At 48.4% G+C, this 16,374-nt stretch overlaps 1 protein-coding gene across 48 annotated transcripts in view; it reads left to right on the top strand.

Annotated features, from left to right (window-relative positions):
• CCDC57 (coiled-coil domain containing 57) overlaps positions 1-16,374 on the top strand; it is a 119,071-nt gene that overhangs the window by 18,549 nt on the left and 84,148 nt on the right. For all 48 annotated transcript variants that reach the window (XR_012426366.1, XR_012426362.1, XR_012426374.1 and 45 more), the window contains 4 exons: positions 56-157; positions 1,311-1,468; positions 1,620-1,694; positions 12,951-13,151. Coding sequence is in view for 31 of the 48 variants with exons in the window: in XM_074020995.1 (XP_073877096.1) it covers positions 56-157; positions 1,311-1,468; positions 1,620-1,694; positions 12,951-13,151 (536 nt within the window). In the remaining 17 variants the exon portion in view is untranslated. The remainder of the gene's footprint in view (positions 1-55; positions 158-1,310; positions 1,469-1,619; positions 1,695-12,950; positions 13,152-16,374) is intronic.

The following is a 16,374-nucleotide window of genomic DNA, read 5'->3' as shown; positions in this document are numbered from 1 at the left end:
GGGGGTCTTTGCTGGGTTCCCACTGTTCTTTCACCATGAAACCTATTTGTTCCAGGAACTGCTGCTGGAGTTTGAATTGAAAATGCAGAAGAGGGAGCACGAATTCCGTCTGCAGACTGACAACATGAGCAACACAGCCTTGTCCCAGGAGCTCAAGGTAACTGGGGACACCCTTGGGTCTTGAAGGTTTTTTGGTTTTTCCTTGGTCAGGTGTGGTAGCTCACACCTGTAATCCCAGCACGTTGGGAGGCCAAGGCAAGAGGATCCCTTGGGCCCAGGAGTTCCAGACCGGCAAGCAGGTGGGCCATGTGGATGCCCTGTGCCCCATGGCAGGGTGGGCACTCCCATCAAAGGTGGGCACTGGGTGCCAGTTCACCTCCGCCCCCATCTGCTGTGTAAGTCGGTCACAGCCCTGGACACCTGCCCGTGGTGGGCATCATAATACGCAGATCAGTAGGGAAAGCAAAAGCTAAGTCTCAACGCCTGCCAGGCCGGGTGCAGCTCAGGCCGGGTGCAGCCCGGTCCTCATGTCGGCTGACTTGGGTGCAGCAGCCATCGTCACCACCCGTGGCTTACAGGCTGGGAAACAGGCCTGGGAAGGTACCGAAGAGCTCAGTGTGCAGATGGGACTCGAGTGGCTTGCTCAGCACTGAGCCCCTTCCTAGACCCCTGGCTTTGTGTTTAATTTCCTTGTTTAAATAACATGCAAATTATGTGCTAAGAAATGAAGTGCAGTTAAATTGGTCTGTTGGGCTTGGACCAATTAGGGTATTAGGGCACCCTAATGGACTGATTTTGGTGGGGTACTGAGTGTTGTCAGGGGGTCAGTGAAGGCCAGGCGCGGTGGCTCACACCTGTAATCCCAGCACGTTGGGAGGCTGAGGCAGGTGGATCACCTGAGGTCAGGAGTTCGAGACCAGCCTGGCCAACATGGGGAAACCCTGTCTCTACTAAAAATACAAAAGTTAGCTGGGTGTGATGGTGGGTGCCTGTAATCCCAGCTACTCATGAGGCTAAGGCAGGAGAATTGCTTGAAACCAGGAAGGGGAGGTTGTAGTGAGCCGAGATCGTGCCATTGCACTCCAGCCTGGGCAACAGAGCGAGACTCTGTCTCAAAAAAAAAAAAAAAAAAGTCATTGAGTCTCATTTGAGTTGTGTTAGGACATTCTCACTCTTTTACTGCTTCTTTGCTTCTTGAATTTTCATTTTTCTTCTCCCTCCCAATCCTGATAAAATGGCAATATGTACCCCTAATGCCTGAGTGTCTTCTAATTATCACCTCATTTTGAACTCTTTTTTATCATTCAAAGGTTAAACTACTGCACAAAGAGCTGGAGGTTCTGAAGGAGGCCGGGGCAAAGGCTGCAGAGAGTCTACAGAGGGCAGAGGCCACCAACGCCGAGCTGGAGAGGAAGCTCCAGAGTCGAGCCGCGGAGCTCCGGGACCTGGAGGCCATGAACTGCGCCCGGTGCGCGAGTCCTTCATCTCCTGAGGCCTGCTCTGTGGCAGCCTTGCAGGCCAGGACCAGAGTCTGGGGGATTCTACCTTTTCTGCTCATTCCAGGCTGGCCTTTGCTTTCATCTCACTTGCTCCTTCCACAAATATTTGTTTCTTTTCAGGGTAAAGGACTTAGAGGATAAACTTCACTCTGTGCAGCTAACCAGGAAGAAGGAAGAGGAAACATTTAAGAGGAAGTGAGTGTTTCGCCTCCCAACATCGTGCTGCATGTCAGTGCTCCCAGGAGAGGAGGGAAGTGGAACCACTGTGCCGATGCCCAGGGAGCAGAGGGTCCCACTCCAGGGTTGGGGCCTGGGAGCCTGCTGCTTTGCATTTCTCTGTTTCTCTTTCTTTTCTTTTCTTTTCTTTTCTTTTCTTTCTTTCCTTTCCTTTCCCTTCCTTCCTTCCTTCCTTCCTTCCTTCCTTCCTTCCTTCCTTCCTTCCTTCCTTCCTTCCTTCCTTCCTACCTTCCTTCTCTCTTTCTGTCTCTCTTTCTTCTTTCTTTTCCTTTCTTCCTTCCTTCTTTTCTTTTCTTTCTTTTTCTTTCTTTCTTTCTTTTTTTTTTTGAGAAGAGTCTTGCTCTGTGCCCAGGCTGGATTGCTGTGGTATGATCTTGGCTCACTGCAGCCTCCCCACCAACTCCCGGGTTCAAACAATTCTCGTGTCTGAGCCTCCCAAGTAACTGGTACTATAGGCGTGCACCACCATGCCTGGCTAATTTTTGCATTTTTAGTAGAGACAGGGTCTCACCATGTTGGCCAGGCTGGGCTTGAACTCTTAGCCTGAAATGACCCACCCACCTCCTTGGCCTCCCAAAATGCTGTGATTATAGGCATGAGCCACCACACTCAGCCTTGTTTTGGATTTCTGTTTATGCCCTGCTTTGGACTTTATCAGTGGTGTTTAGACTTCTTAGTGCTGTAAAATGTAAAACTTGGACTAGGTGCAGTGGGAAGCTCATCTGAGCCCAGGAGATTGAGGCTGCAGTGAGCCATGATTGTGCCACTGTACTCCAGCCTGGGCCACAGAATGAGACCCTGTCTCAAAAACAAAACAAGCAAGACAAAACACACAATTTTTAATACCTGGCCAGGCGCGGTGGCTCAGGCCTGTAATCCCAGCATGTTGGGAGGCCGAGGCGGGTGGATGACTTGAGGTCAGGAATTCGAGACCAGCCTGACCAACATACGTGGTGAAACCCCGTCTCTACTAAAAATACAAAAATTAGCTGGGCATGGTGGTGCATGCCTGCAATCCCAGCTACTCAGGAGGCTGAGGCAGGGAATCTCTTGAACCCGGGAGGTGGAGGTTGCAGTGAGCCAAGACCACGCCGCTGCACTCCAGCCTGGTGACAGAGCGAGACTCCCTATCAAAAAATCAAAAAATAAAAAATAAATTAATTAATTAACACCTAAGTTAGACGTTAACTTTTAAAACTTCAAGGCTTTACTTACTAACGAGTTAATCAGTTTTAGATTGTAGCCATTCTACTTTGGTGATACAGTAACCTTTATTTTTTAAACTATTGTGGGAAAAGAATTTTCTTCCCTTGGATCTATAACCATCAAGTTCTAAAGAGCCCTTTTCCTGTTGAAATGGTTTTTATTGGGCCAGGAGCGGTGACTCACGCCTGTAATCCCAGCACTTTGAGAGGCCGAGGCGGGTGGATCACAAGGTTGGGAGATTGAGACCATCCTGGCTAACACGGTGAAACCCCGTCTCTACTAAAAATACAAAAAAAAAAAATTAGCCGGGTGTAGTGGCGGGCGCCTGCAGTCCCAGCTTCTCGGGAGGCTGAGGCAGGAGAATGGCGTGAGCCCGGGAGGCGGAGCTTGCAGTGAGCCGAGATCTGCCACTGCACTGCAGCCTGGGCAACAGAGCGAGACTCCATCTCAAAAAAAAAAAAAGAAATGGTTTTTGTTACTCAGTGTGGGTCATGTGACCCCAGGCAGAGCAGCAGCAGGTTCTCCGTGTGCCTGGCATTGCCGGGTATCATGGGATGCCAGAAAGTAGCCATCACGGTGGTCCCGGGGCAGTGGCCCTGGCGAAGCAGTTGGAGAATCCACCTTACAAGCTGAAAGGCAGTGAGGTCAAGACGGGATGGAGCCAGGCAGGCTCCAAGAGGGACAGGGCCGGGTGGGGCAGCTTTGCTCAGGAGGGGAGCTCAGGCCATGGGGTCTGGTAGGGGAGGTCAGTGAGTTCAGCTGGGAGGATCCTGGGCCTGGGGGCCTTCAGTGGGACCCCATGAACCCGCACAGGGGCAGCCTCTGTGTCAGCTCCCGCAGGTCATTTCCTTTTTCTTTTCTGAAGAAACGTTGTGACTATAAATAAAAAACAGATAGGCTGCTTAGGAAGATACTGTGTAATCACAACGGGTGATGGACAGTGACTCAGGTGAATTTTCTTGCATCTTTTATTGACATGATATTAGTGCAATTTGTATAAATCGAGAAGAACTTCAAGGACACTGTCTTTGCTATTTCTAATCAGATCTGCAGTGGGAAGCTGCTTTCCAGCCTGCTGTGCAGACCCTACTGGTGGTGGTGAGAGAGGGTTGTGCCCTCATCTGGCTCGCGTTGTGAGGGCACCCATCAGGGTTCTCATACCTAGATGAGGAAACCAAGGCAGGGTTGAGCCCAAACAGACACAGAGCAGATGGCAGTGGTGCAGGACTGCTTGCTTAGCTGCACCGTGGCCATGACGAAGCTGGACAGACACTGTTTCTCTTCGTGTGTTTTTAAGTCTACACCTAGCATATTTTAAAATCATAACTTGAAATACAGTTGTTCCTTAAACAATGAGGGGGTTAAGAGCATCTAGCCCCATGCAGTCAAAAATTCACATATAACTTTTCACTCCCCAAAAACTTAACTACTAAGAACCTACTGTTGACCAGAAGCCTTACTGATAATACAGTTGATTAACACACATTGGGCGTGTTATGTGTATTCTATGCTGATTCTTAAAGTAATGTTAGCTAGAGGAAAGAAAATGTCATTAAGAAAATCTCACAGCACTTTGGGAGGTCGAGTCAGGGGGATCACTTGAAGTCAGGAGTTCGAGACCAGCCTGACCAACATGGTGAAACCCCGTCTCTATGAAAAATACAAAATTGGCCGGGCATGGTGGTGCACGCCTGTAATCCGAGGGAGACCGAGGCAGGAGAATCGCTTGAACCCAGGAGGTGGAGATTGCAGTGACCCAAAATGGCATGCCACTGCACTGCAGCCTGGGCGACAGAGTGAGACTCCATCTCAAAAAAAAGAAAAAAAACAGAAAATCATAAGAGGCCAGGCACAGTGGCTCATGCCTGTAATCCCCACACTTTGGAGGCTGAGGCAGATGGATCGCTTTATGTCGGAAGTTCAAGACCAGCCTGGTCAACATGGTGAAACCCGTCTCTACTAAAAATATAAAATTAGCTGGGCATGGTGGTACACACCTGTAATCCCAGCTACTTGGCAGGCTGAGGCAGGAGAATCACTTGAACTCGGGAGGTGGAGGTTTCACTGAGCCGAGATCGCGACACTGCACTCCAGCCTGGGTGACAGAGTGAGACTCCGTCTCAAAAAAAAAAAGAAGAAAAAAGAAAGTAATAAAAAAGTAGAAGTTGGTTGGGCACTGTGGCTCACACTTTTAATCCTGGTACTTTGGGAGGCCAAGGCAGGTGGCTTGCTTCAGCTTGGGAGTTCAAGACCAGCCTAGGCAATATGGCAAAACCCCTTCTCTACAAAAAATACAAAAAATTAGCCAGGTGTGATGGCTTACACCTGTAGTCCAGCTACTAGGGGGGTTGAGGCAGGAGGATCACTTGAATCTGGGAGGTCGAGCCTGCAGTGAGCCAAGATGGTGCCACAGCACTCTAGCCTGGGTGACAAAGTGAGACCCTGTCTAAAAAGAAATCTTAGAAAATATGTTTACTGTTTGTTAAGTGGAAGCGTATCATCTTTTTTTTTTTGAGATGGAGTCTCGCTCTGTCGCCCGGGCTGGAGTACAGTGGCCGGATCTCAGCTCACTGCAAGCTCCGCCTCCCGGGTTTACGCCATTCTCCTGCCTCAGCCTCCCAAGTAGCTGGGACTACAGGCGCCCGCCACCTCGCCCGGGTAGTTTTTTGTATTTTTTAGTAGAGACGGGGTTTCACCATGTTAGCCAGGATGGTCTCGATCTCCTGACCTCATGATCCACCCGTCTGGGCCTCCCAAAGTGCTGGGATTACAGGCTTGAGCCACCCTGACCGGCCAAAGCGGATCATCTTATAGCTCTTCATCCTCATCATCTTCACATTGAGGAGGTTGAGGAGGAGGAGGCAGGGGAGGGGCTGTCTCTGGAGTGACAGAGGTAGAGGAGGTGGAAGGGAGGGCAGCAGAGGCAGGCACCCTTGGTGTAACTTGACAGAAATACATTGTAATTCCATCTGACTTTTTTACTTTTTCCTTTCTCTAAAAAGGTTTCTATACAGTGCCAATCCCACTTTCACACTTGAGTCTCAGTGCCCATGTCATAGACAGTTCCACGTGGTAAAAAATCAAGGCAGGCATGAGTGGTGGGAGCCCTTCTGCAGGAGTGTCTGTCTGATGTCAGTTTGTTTTCTGGCACTGCTTCTACATCTGTTTCCTCATCGTCTGGCACCAGTTCGGAAACACTCGTCCCCATTGAGTTGTCTCCCGTTCATTCCTCTGCTGTGGGGTCAGCTCTGGGGTTTCTCCAAGATCCATGCTGTGAAATCCTTCACCCCGCACCCTGACCTTTTTTTTTTTTTTTTTTTTTTTTGGCCATATTGCAATTGATCTCATGATTTGCTTGATCGGCACCATTGGACATCCTGTGAAGTCAGGCACGACATCTAGACACAGCTTTCTTCATCAGGAATTTATTATTTGGGGCTTGATGGCTTCCGTGGCTTTTTCTATAGCAGCGATGGCTTCAGTGGTGGAAACCTGCCAGGCTTTCAGGGTGTTCTTCTCTCTGTGGGGTTTTCGGCCGCAGCGTTGACATCCTCTCCAAAGAGCGCCATGTGTGGTGAGCCTTAAGTTCCGTATGGCCTCTGATAAAGGCTAAATTAGAGGCATTGTGTCTGGGGGCAAGCAGACGATGTCGACGCCTTGCTGTTGAACTCATGGGTTCTGGGTGGCAAGAGGCATTGTCCATTATCAAAATAACTTTTTGGAGACAGCCTCTCTGCTGCCCAGGCAGATGGTGCAGTGATGCAGTCTCAGCTCACTTGCAGCCTCCGCCTCCGGAGTTCAAGTGATCCTCGTGCCTCAGCCTCCCAAGTAGCTGGGAGTACAGATGTGCACCACTACACCTGGCTAATTTTTGTATTTTTAGCAGAGATGGAGTTAGCCATGCTGGCCAGGCTGGTCTCAAACTCTTGTCCTCAAGTGGTCCAGGCACCTCGGCCTCCCAAAGTGCTGGGATTACAGGGGCGAGCCACCACACACAGACTGGATTAATGTGTTTTAGAACGTCCAGCAGCTGTAGACCTGTCTTGTAAATGCATGACTTTCCTCTGCTCACTTCCAGCATCACGGGTGGCCCTTTGCATAGATCCCATGGTGTTATTGAAGGTTTACAGTATTATTAAACACAGTGAGAAATAGGTAAGAACCTTGAGATGTCGCTCTATACTGGGGTGTGAAGAACCTTGAGATGTCGCTCTATACTGGGATGTGAAGAACCTTGAGATGTCGCTCTATACTGGGGTGTGAAGAACCTTGAGATGTCGCTCTATACTGGGATGTGAAGAACCTTGAGATGTCGCTCTATACTGGGATGTGAAGAACCTTGACATGTCGCTCTATACTGGGATGTGAAGAACCTTGAGATGTCGCTCTATACTGGGGTGTGAAGAACCTTGAGATGTCGCTCTATACTGGGGTGTGAAGAACCTTGAGATGTCGCTCTATACTGGGGTGTGAAGAACCTTGAGATGTCGCTCTATACTGGGGTGTGAAGAACCTTGAGATGTCGCTCTATACTGGGGTGTGAAGAACCTTGAGATGTCGCTCTATACTGGGGTGTGAAGAACCTTGAGATGTCGCTCTATACTGGGGTGTGAAGAACCTTGAGATGTCGCTCTATACTGGGGTGTGAAGAACCTTGACATGTCGCTCTATACTGGGGTGTGAAGAACCTTGAGATGTCGCTCTATACTGGGGTGTGAAGAACCTTGAGATGTCGCTCTATACTGGGGTGTGAAGAACCTTGAGATGTCGCTCTATACTGGGGTGTGAAGAACCTTGAGATGTCGCTCTATACTGGGGTGTGAAGAACCTTGACATGTCGCTCTATACTGGGGTGTGAAGAACCTTGAGATGTCGCTCTATACTGGGGTGTGAAGAACCTTGAGATGTCGCTCTATACTGGGGTGTGAAGAACCTTGAGATGTCGCTCTATACTGGGATGTGAAGAACCTTGAGATGTCGCTCTATACTGGGATGTGAAGAACCTTGAGATGTCGCTCTATACTGGGGTGTGAAGAACCTTGACATGTCGCTCTATACTGGGGTGTGAAGAACCTTGAGATGTCGCTCTATACTGGGGTGTGAAGAACCTTGAGATGTCGCTCTGTACTGGGATGTGAAGAACCTTGAGATGTCGCTCTATACTGGGATGTGAAGAACCTTGACATGTCGCTCTATACTGGGGTGTGAAGAACCTTGAGATGTCGCTCTATACTGGGATGTGAAGAACCTTGAGATGTCGCTCTATACTGGGGTGTGAAGAACCTTGACATGTCACTCTATACTAGGGTGTGAAGAACCTTGACATGTCGCTCTATACTGGGGTGTGAAGAACCTTGAGATGTCGCTCTATACTGGGGTGTGAAGAACCTTGAGATGTCGCTCTATACTGGGGTGTGAAGAACCTTGAGATGTCGCTCTATACTGGGGTGTGAAGAACCTTGACATGTCGCTCTATACTGGGGTGTGAAGAACCTTGAGATGTCGCTCTATACTGGGATGTGAAGAACCTTGAGATGTCGCTCTATACTGGGGTGTGAAGAACCTTGACATGTCGCTCTATACTGGGGTGTGAAGAACCTTGACATGTCGCTCTATACTGGGGTGTGAAGAACCTTGAGATGTCGCTCTACACTGGGGTGTGAAGAACCTTGAGATGTCGCTCTACACTGGGGTGTGAAGAACCTTGAGATGTCGCTCTATACTGGGGTGTGAAGAACCTTGAGATGTCGCTCTATACTGGGATGTGAAGAACCTTGAGATGTCACTCTATACTGGGATGTGAAGAACTTTGAGATGTCGCTCTATACTGGGGTGTGAAGAACCTTGAGATGTCGCTCTATACTGGGATATGCAGTTTACTGGAGAGACAGACTGCTCACATGGAGATGATTAGTGTCTCATGTTTTTTTTTTTTTTTTTTTTGTGAGATAGAGTTTCGCTCTTATCACCCAGGCTGGAATGCAGTGGCACGATCTCAGCGCACTACAACCTTCGCCTCCCGAGTTCAAGTGATTATCCTGCCTCAGCCTCCCCAGTAGCTGGGATTACAGGTGCGCACCACCACGCCAGGCTAATTTTTGTATTTTTAGTAGAGACGGGGTTTCTCCATGTTTGACAGGCTGGTCTCAAACTCGCGACCTCAGTTGATCCGCCTGCCTTGGCCTCCCAAAGTGCCACCATGCCCGGCCGTGTCACATGGTGTTTTAAGCAGATACTGGAAACACTTGAGCTCGCCATAATAGCAGGAAATGCAGTGGCTATGAAATGACCACCGCGATGTGGTTCAGACTGAGTTAACTGTGTGCAGTTGTTTAATAGTGCATCTTCTGTTTGTTTACATTTTCCTGGACTGCAAATAGCCCAGTGTGAGGTCTGTGAGTGTTTGTGTGTGTACATTTTGATACATTTTGATATATTTTAACTTTTAAAAATAGATTTGTGTATATTTTATGGTAGTAAATGATAAAATTAGTATATATATTTTATGGTTTCATGACAATTTAACTTTTTCAATATTTTAGGGTACATAGTCTAAGAACTTTTTCAAATTGTCACAAAACTCCAAAAACATTTTTCCAATATATGTATTGAAAATAATTCTTGTATAAATGGATCCCTGCAGTTCAAACTCCTGTTGTTCAAGGGTTAACTATTGTTGAAAATGAGTGTAATTTCTAGCATTAATAAATAAAACTGTTCAGTCACTCTTTAAAATATTTATTTTTAGGTTGGGCGCAGTGGCTTATGCCTGTAATCCCAGCTCTTTGGGAGGCCAAGGCAGGTGTATCACAAGGTCAGGAGATGGAGACCATTCTGGTTAACGTGGTGAAACCCCGTCTCTACTAAAAATACAAAAATTAGCCTGGCGTAGTGGTGTGTGCCTGTAATCCCAGCTACTCGGGAGGATGAGGCATGAGAACTGCTTGAACCCGGGAGGCGGAGGTTGCAGTGAGCTGAAATCATGCCACTGCACTCCAGCCTAGGTGACAGAGCAAGATTCTGTCTCAAAAAATAAATAAAATATTTATTTTTAAAAATTAAAATAATTTTCCTTATTTCTCAGCTCCAACTACTCCTACATTAGAATGTTTCTAATGTAGGCGGGACACAGTGGCTTACACTTGTAATCGCAGCACTTTCGGAGGCCGAGGCAGGAGAATCCCTTGAGCTCGGGAGTTTGAGACCAGCCTGGGCAACATAGGGAGATCCCGTCTCTACAAATAATTTTTTTAAGAATTAGCTGGGTGTGGTGGTACACTTATGTGGTCCCAGCTACTTGGGAGGCTGAGGCAGGAGGATCACCTGAGCATAGGAGGTCAAGGTTGCAGTGAGCCAAGTTCACACCAGTGCATTTCAGCTTAGGTAACAGTGAGACTCAAAAAAAAAAAAAAGAAAATAAATTCTAATCTAAATACCATAGTGATTTAATACCCACTAACAAGGCCGGTGGCTCACTCCTGTAATTCCAGCGCTTTGGGAGGCCAAGGCAAGTGGATCACTTAAGGTCAAGAGTTCAAGACCAGCCTGGCCAACATAGTGAAGTCTCTACTAAAGAGACAGACTGCATCTCAGAAACAAAAACAAAACACCACTATCACTGATTTCAGAAAACTACCTGAACCAGCCTTGCCGTAGCCGTCAGAAAATTTACATCATTCCTTTTTCCCCTTGAACTATTTCCATCCCTCTTCCCCACAGAATCTTATACGAATATATTTTTTGTGTTTGAATACATTTGAAGTCAATCATCTGTAACAACAAAACAGTCATATAAATTATATGATATAGTATATACTAGATATGGTCATATAAACTAAAAATAAAATTTGCTGGGGTCACAAGGCTCCAAGTGTTCAGAAAGGCTTTTAATTAAGATACTCTTGTAATTATTGGTATACATGTGCTAAAACAATACAAGATGCCATAAAATTCAGTAATCGTTAAGTAAAATGTAAAATGTTCTTGGGAAGGCTCCTTCTACTGAGACCTGTGGGGCTTCCCCCAAGTCAGTTCGCAAGAGCCTGACCCTCACACGCATGATCAGACGGGACTGGAGCCACTTCCGGCAACATCACACGTGCTCTGAACTACTTCCCAGTTATATGCCAACGACCACCTGGTGACTTCCCCTCAAGAATTATTTTATTTGTATTTTATTTTATTTGTATGTATGTATTTATTTTGAGATGGAGTCTCGCTCTGTCACCCAGGCTGGAGTGCAGTGGCACGATCTCGGCTCACTGCAACCTCCGCCTCCTGGATTCAAGCAATTCTCCTGCCTCAGCCTCCCAAGTAGCTGGGGTTACAGGCATGTGCCACCACGCCCGGCTAATTTCTTTGTATTTTTAGTAGGACGGGGTTTCACCATATTGGCCAGGCTGGTCTTGAACTCCTGATCTCATGATCCACCTGCTTCAGCCTCCCAAAGTGCTGGGATTATAGGAGTGAGCCACTGTGCCCAGCCTACTTATTTATTTTGAAACAGAGTCTCTTTTGCCCAGGCTGGAGTGCAGTGGTGCGATCTCGGGTCACTGCAACCCCTGCCTCCTAGGTTTAAGCGATTTTCCTGCCTCAGCCTCCCGAATAGCTGGGATTACAGGGATGCACTACCATGCCTGGCTAATTTTTGAATTTTTTTTAGTGGAGACTGGGTTTCACCATGTTGGCCAGGCTGGTCTCGAACTGCTGACCTCAAGTGATCTGCCCTCCTTGGCCCCCTAAAGTGCTGGGATTACAGGCGTGAGCCACTGTGCCCAGCCAAGAATGATTTTAAATCATCCATCAGCTGATAATTGAATGAGCTTCTCCAACTTGGTGGAAGCAGAGAGCTGGGGTTGGCCTTGCCAAGGGGCCTGAAACCAGTCAGCAGAGCTGTTCACTCTCTCAGTCCCGGTAGGGTTAGATCAAAGACTCACTGAAATGGCTTCCATAACGTTACATATACCTGATGATAGCACTCTACTTAGTAGAGCCTAATATGCTCAGAGGGTAGGAAACCAACACGTAAATCTTTTTTAAAATTTTTATTTATTTAGTCCTTTTGCTAATGTGGTTTGTTTTGAGACAGGGTCTCACTGTGTCACCCAGGCTGGAGACAGGGTCTCACTGTGTCACCCAGGCTGTGTCACTCAGGCTGGAGACAGGGTCTCACTGTGTCACCCAGGCTGTGTCACTCAGGCTGGAGTGCAGTGGTTTGTTTTGAGACAGGGTCTCACTGTGTTGCTCAGGCTGGAGCGCAGTGGCACCATCACGGCTCACTGCAGCCTCGACCTCCCGTACTCCAGTGGTACCTCCCACCTCAGCCCCCTGAGTAGCTGGGACTATGGGTGCCTGCCACCACAAAGGCCAATTTTTGTATTTTTCATAGAGGGTGTTTTGTCATATTGCCCATGCTGATGGTCTTCAACTCCTGAGCTTAAGCTATCCACCTACCTCGGCCTCCCAAAGTGCTTTGGTTACAGGCATGAGCCACCGTGCCCAGCTGCTAACATATTATTTTTAAAGTAAAATATTTTTGCCAGGCAAAGTGGTGTGGCCTGTAAGCCCAATTACTTGGGAAGCTGAGGTGAGAGGATTGCTTGAGTTCAAGGCCAGGCTGGGCAACACAGCAAGACTTTGCCTCTAATTGGAAAATTAATAGGCTGGGTGCGGTGTGGCTCAGTAGACCTGGCTGGCTGCCAGGATGCAAAGCAATGAGCATCTACCTTTTTTTGCTTTCACAGGTTAGTCGGGTCAAACTGTACTCTATGCACCTCCTTTTGGTGTCCTTCTCCAGGAGGCTGTGGGCTCTGGAGGGCAGGCCAGGGGCCTTGGTCCATGTTAGCCTGCGAGGAATGAGGAACAGGTGGCCAGGTGGTTGCTGCGAAGCCTTGAGGCAGACATATCGCAGCACCTGTGCACGAGGCAGAGTAATGAATGCCTCCAAAGAGGGTCTGGGGCCTGGGTGTTGGGGGCTGGATGAGCACCATGGGACGCTCACTGTTTCAGGCATGAGGAGCTCGACCGTCTGGCTAGGGAGAAGGACGCGGTGCTGGTGGCGGTGAAGGGAGCCCACGTGGAGCAGCTGCGGGAGCTGCAGGCCAGCGTTCTGGAGCTGCAGGCCCACTGCGAGACCCTCGAGGCACAGCTCCGCAGGGCAGAGTGGAGGCAGGCCGACACGGCCAAGGAGAAGGATGCTGCCATTGACCGGTGAGTGTGTGCCTGGCTCCACCCAGAGGGTGAGGGCGGGGACGGCCGTGGCTGTACTGACCGGGGCCCACTGGTGCCAGACCACAGGAAAGTCGGCCAGGCAGCAGACAGGGAGTGGCTTCTGTAGCTGTCAGTCACTTTTCTTAACCAGTCTTCGGTTTTGTTTTTTGCCTTTCCTTTATTTTTGAAATTGTGTAGTTTCTATGTATGTATGCATTCATCTGTTTATAGTAAGATATGCATAACATAAAATTTGCCATTGTAGCCATTTCTTAGTGTACAGATCAGTGGCAGTGGCATTAGGCACATTCACATTGTTGTGAAACCATCACCACTGTCATCTCCAGAACTTTCCATCTTCCCAGTACACACCAATGCCTCCCTGACCCCCGCCAGCTCCCGCCAACCCCCGCCAGCTCCCCGCCAACCCCCGCCAGCTCCCCACGAGCCCCGCCCGCCCCTGGCCACCTCCATTCTACTTGCTGCCTCTATGGATGCAACCAGGCTGGGGACCTCCTGTAAATGGGAATCATGCAGTATTTGTCCTTTTGGGACTTGCTTATTTCACTTGGCATAATGTCCTCAAAGTTTGCCCACATTTTAACATGTGTCAGAATTTCATTCCTTTTCTCTGAATTTTTAAATTGTGGTAAAATACACATAACATAAAATTTATTATCATTTATTTCTTTTCTTTTTCTTTTCTTTCTACTTGACTTTTTTTTTTTTTTTTCTTTTTTTTTTTTGAGACGGAGTCTGGCTCTGTTACCTAGGCTGGAGCGCAGTGGCGCGATCTCAGCTCACTGCAACTTCTGCCTCCCAGGTTCAAGCAGTTCTCTTACCTCAGCCTCCTGAGTAGCTGGGATTATAGGCGTGTACCACCACACCCAGCTAATTTTTGTATTTTTAGTAGAGACGGGTTTTCTCCATGTTGACCAGGGTGGTCTCGAACTCCTGACCTCAGATGATCCACCTGCCTCCGCCTCCCAAAGTGCTGGGATTACAGACATAAGATTGTGCCCAGCCTTATCTTGACCATTTTAAAGTATACAGTTTAGTGGCATTAAGTCTGAATTTCCTTCCTTTTTTTTTTTTCTTTGAAACGGAGTCTCGCTCTGTCGCCCAGGCTGGAGTACAGTGGTGCGATCTCGGCTCACTGCAAGCTCTGCCTCCCGGGTTCACGCCATTCTCCTGCCTCAGCCTCCCAAGTAGCTGGGACTACAGGCGCCCACCACCGCGCCTGGCTAATTTTTTTGTATTTTTTTTTAGTGGAGACAGGGTTTCACCGTGTTAGCCAGGATGGTTAACCTGGTGATCTCCTGACTTCGTGATCCACCCGCCTCGGCCTCCTACAGTGCTGGGATTACAGGTGTGAGCCACTGCGCCCGGCCGAATTTCCTTCCTTTTTAAGGCTGAGCCATATTCCATTGTCTGGATGGACCATGTTCTGTTTATTCGTCCATCCATTGATAGACGTGTGAGTTGTTTCTATCTTTTGGCTCTTAAGAGTAATACTGCCATGAGCCTCGGTTACAAATTTATCTTTGAGACTGTGCTTCCCGTTCTTCTGTGCACAGATGCAGAGTGGAATTTCTGGGTCATCTAATTCTGTGTTTAGCTTTTGAGGAGCCACATTTCTGCTTTGCAGTGGCTGCACCACATTCCCACCAGCAGCCCAAGCATTCACTCATTCATTAGTTCCTTTTTTGTTTCGATTTTGTTTTTCTGAGACAGAGTCTCACTCTGTCGCCCAGGCTGGAGTGCTGTGGTGTGATCTCAGCTCACTGCAACCTCCGCCTCCTGAGTTCAAGCAATTCTCCTGCCTCTGCCTCCCGAGTAGCTGGGATTATAGGTGCACGCCACCACGCCTGGCCAATTTTTGTATTTTTGGTAGGGACAGGGTTTCACCATGTTGACCAGGTTGGTCTCAAACTCCTGACCTCGGGTGATCCACCCGCCTTGGCCTCTCAAAGTGCTGGGATTACAGGCGTGAGTCAGCTCGCCCAGCCACTAGTTTCTTTTTAAATCCCGTTTCCTTTCTAGTGTCTAAGCCAGGCCAGGGCATATGGTCAGCCCTGTTCCACCTGTGCCTGGTGTGCAGGGTGAGATGCATACAAGCTACACCACTGCAGCCACGGTGAAGTGCTTAGCACTAAGTTCCAGTCTCCAGACGTGATCCATGGAGAAGCTGTATTTACTGAACACACTTAAGATGAGTCATTTTCTAGTATTTACCACACTCAGCCACTGGCTTTTTCTCTTTGTTTAGGAAAATTCCCATCACTTTTTTTTTTACAAAGAATTTTCTCTGCTTTTTGTTTTTCTTTTTCTTTCTTTTTTTTTTTTGAGACGGAGTCTTGCTCTGTCACCAGGCTGGAGTGTAGTGGTGTGATCTCAGCTCACGGCAACCTCCACCTTCCAGGTTCAAGTGATTCTTCTGCCTCAGCCTCCCAGGTAGCTGGGACTACAGGCATGCGCCACCATGCCTGGCTAATTTTTTGTATTTTAGTAGAGATGGGGTTTCACCACGTTGACCAAGATGGTCTCTTTCTCCTGACCTTGTGATCTGCCCACCTCAGCCTCCCAAAGTGCTGGGGCTACAGACATGAGCCACTGCACCCGGCCTCTTTTTCTTTTTTTTGAGACAGGGTCTTACTCTGTTGCCTAGGCTGGAGTGCAGTGGTGTGATCACAGCTCGCTGTAGCCTTGACCTCATGGGCTCAAGTGATCCTCCCGCCTCAGCCTCCGCAGTAGCTGGGACTACAGGTGTGCGCCACCAAGACCAGCTAATTTTTGTATTTTTTGTAGAAACAGGGTTTCTCCATGTTGCCTAAACTGGTTTCAAACTCCTGGACCCAAGTGATCCTCCCACATTGGCCTCCCAAAGTGCTGGGATTACAGGCGTGAGCCACCACCGACAGAATTCTCTGTCAAATCGTATTCCTGTTTAAGGGGGAAATGGCTCTTAGAACTACACAGTACCGGGAAGTTAAGGGCTTATTCAGGATAGTTTCTCTCGACTCAGCATGCTGTTTTGTTGTTTATTCGGTCAGATTCAAGCAGAGTTGTTGAAGCTGCCACGCATGGGGGGCACCTGAAGCCTCTGCGGTCGGTGTGCGAGGTGAGAGGGGCCGAGGTGACCAGGCCTCACCACTCCTGTGCGCCTAACCTTGGCCTCCCCTTGCAGCCTTAAGCTAAATGTTGTTCTTGATTGTCTTTTCGT

The sequence above is a fragment of the Macaca fascicularis genome, chromosome 16 (assembly GCF_037993035.2).
Source record: "Macaca fascicularis isolate 582-1 chromosome 16, T2T-MFA8v1.1".
NCBI lineage: Eukaryota > Metazoa > Chordata > Mammalia > Primates > Cercopithecidae > Macaca > Macaca fascicularis.
This window is presented reverse-complemented; position numbering and strand designations above follow the sequence as displayed.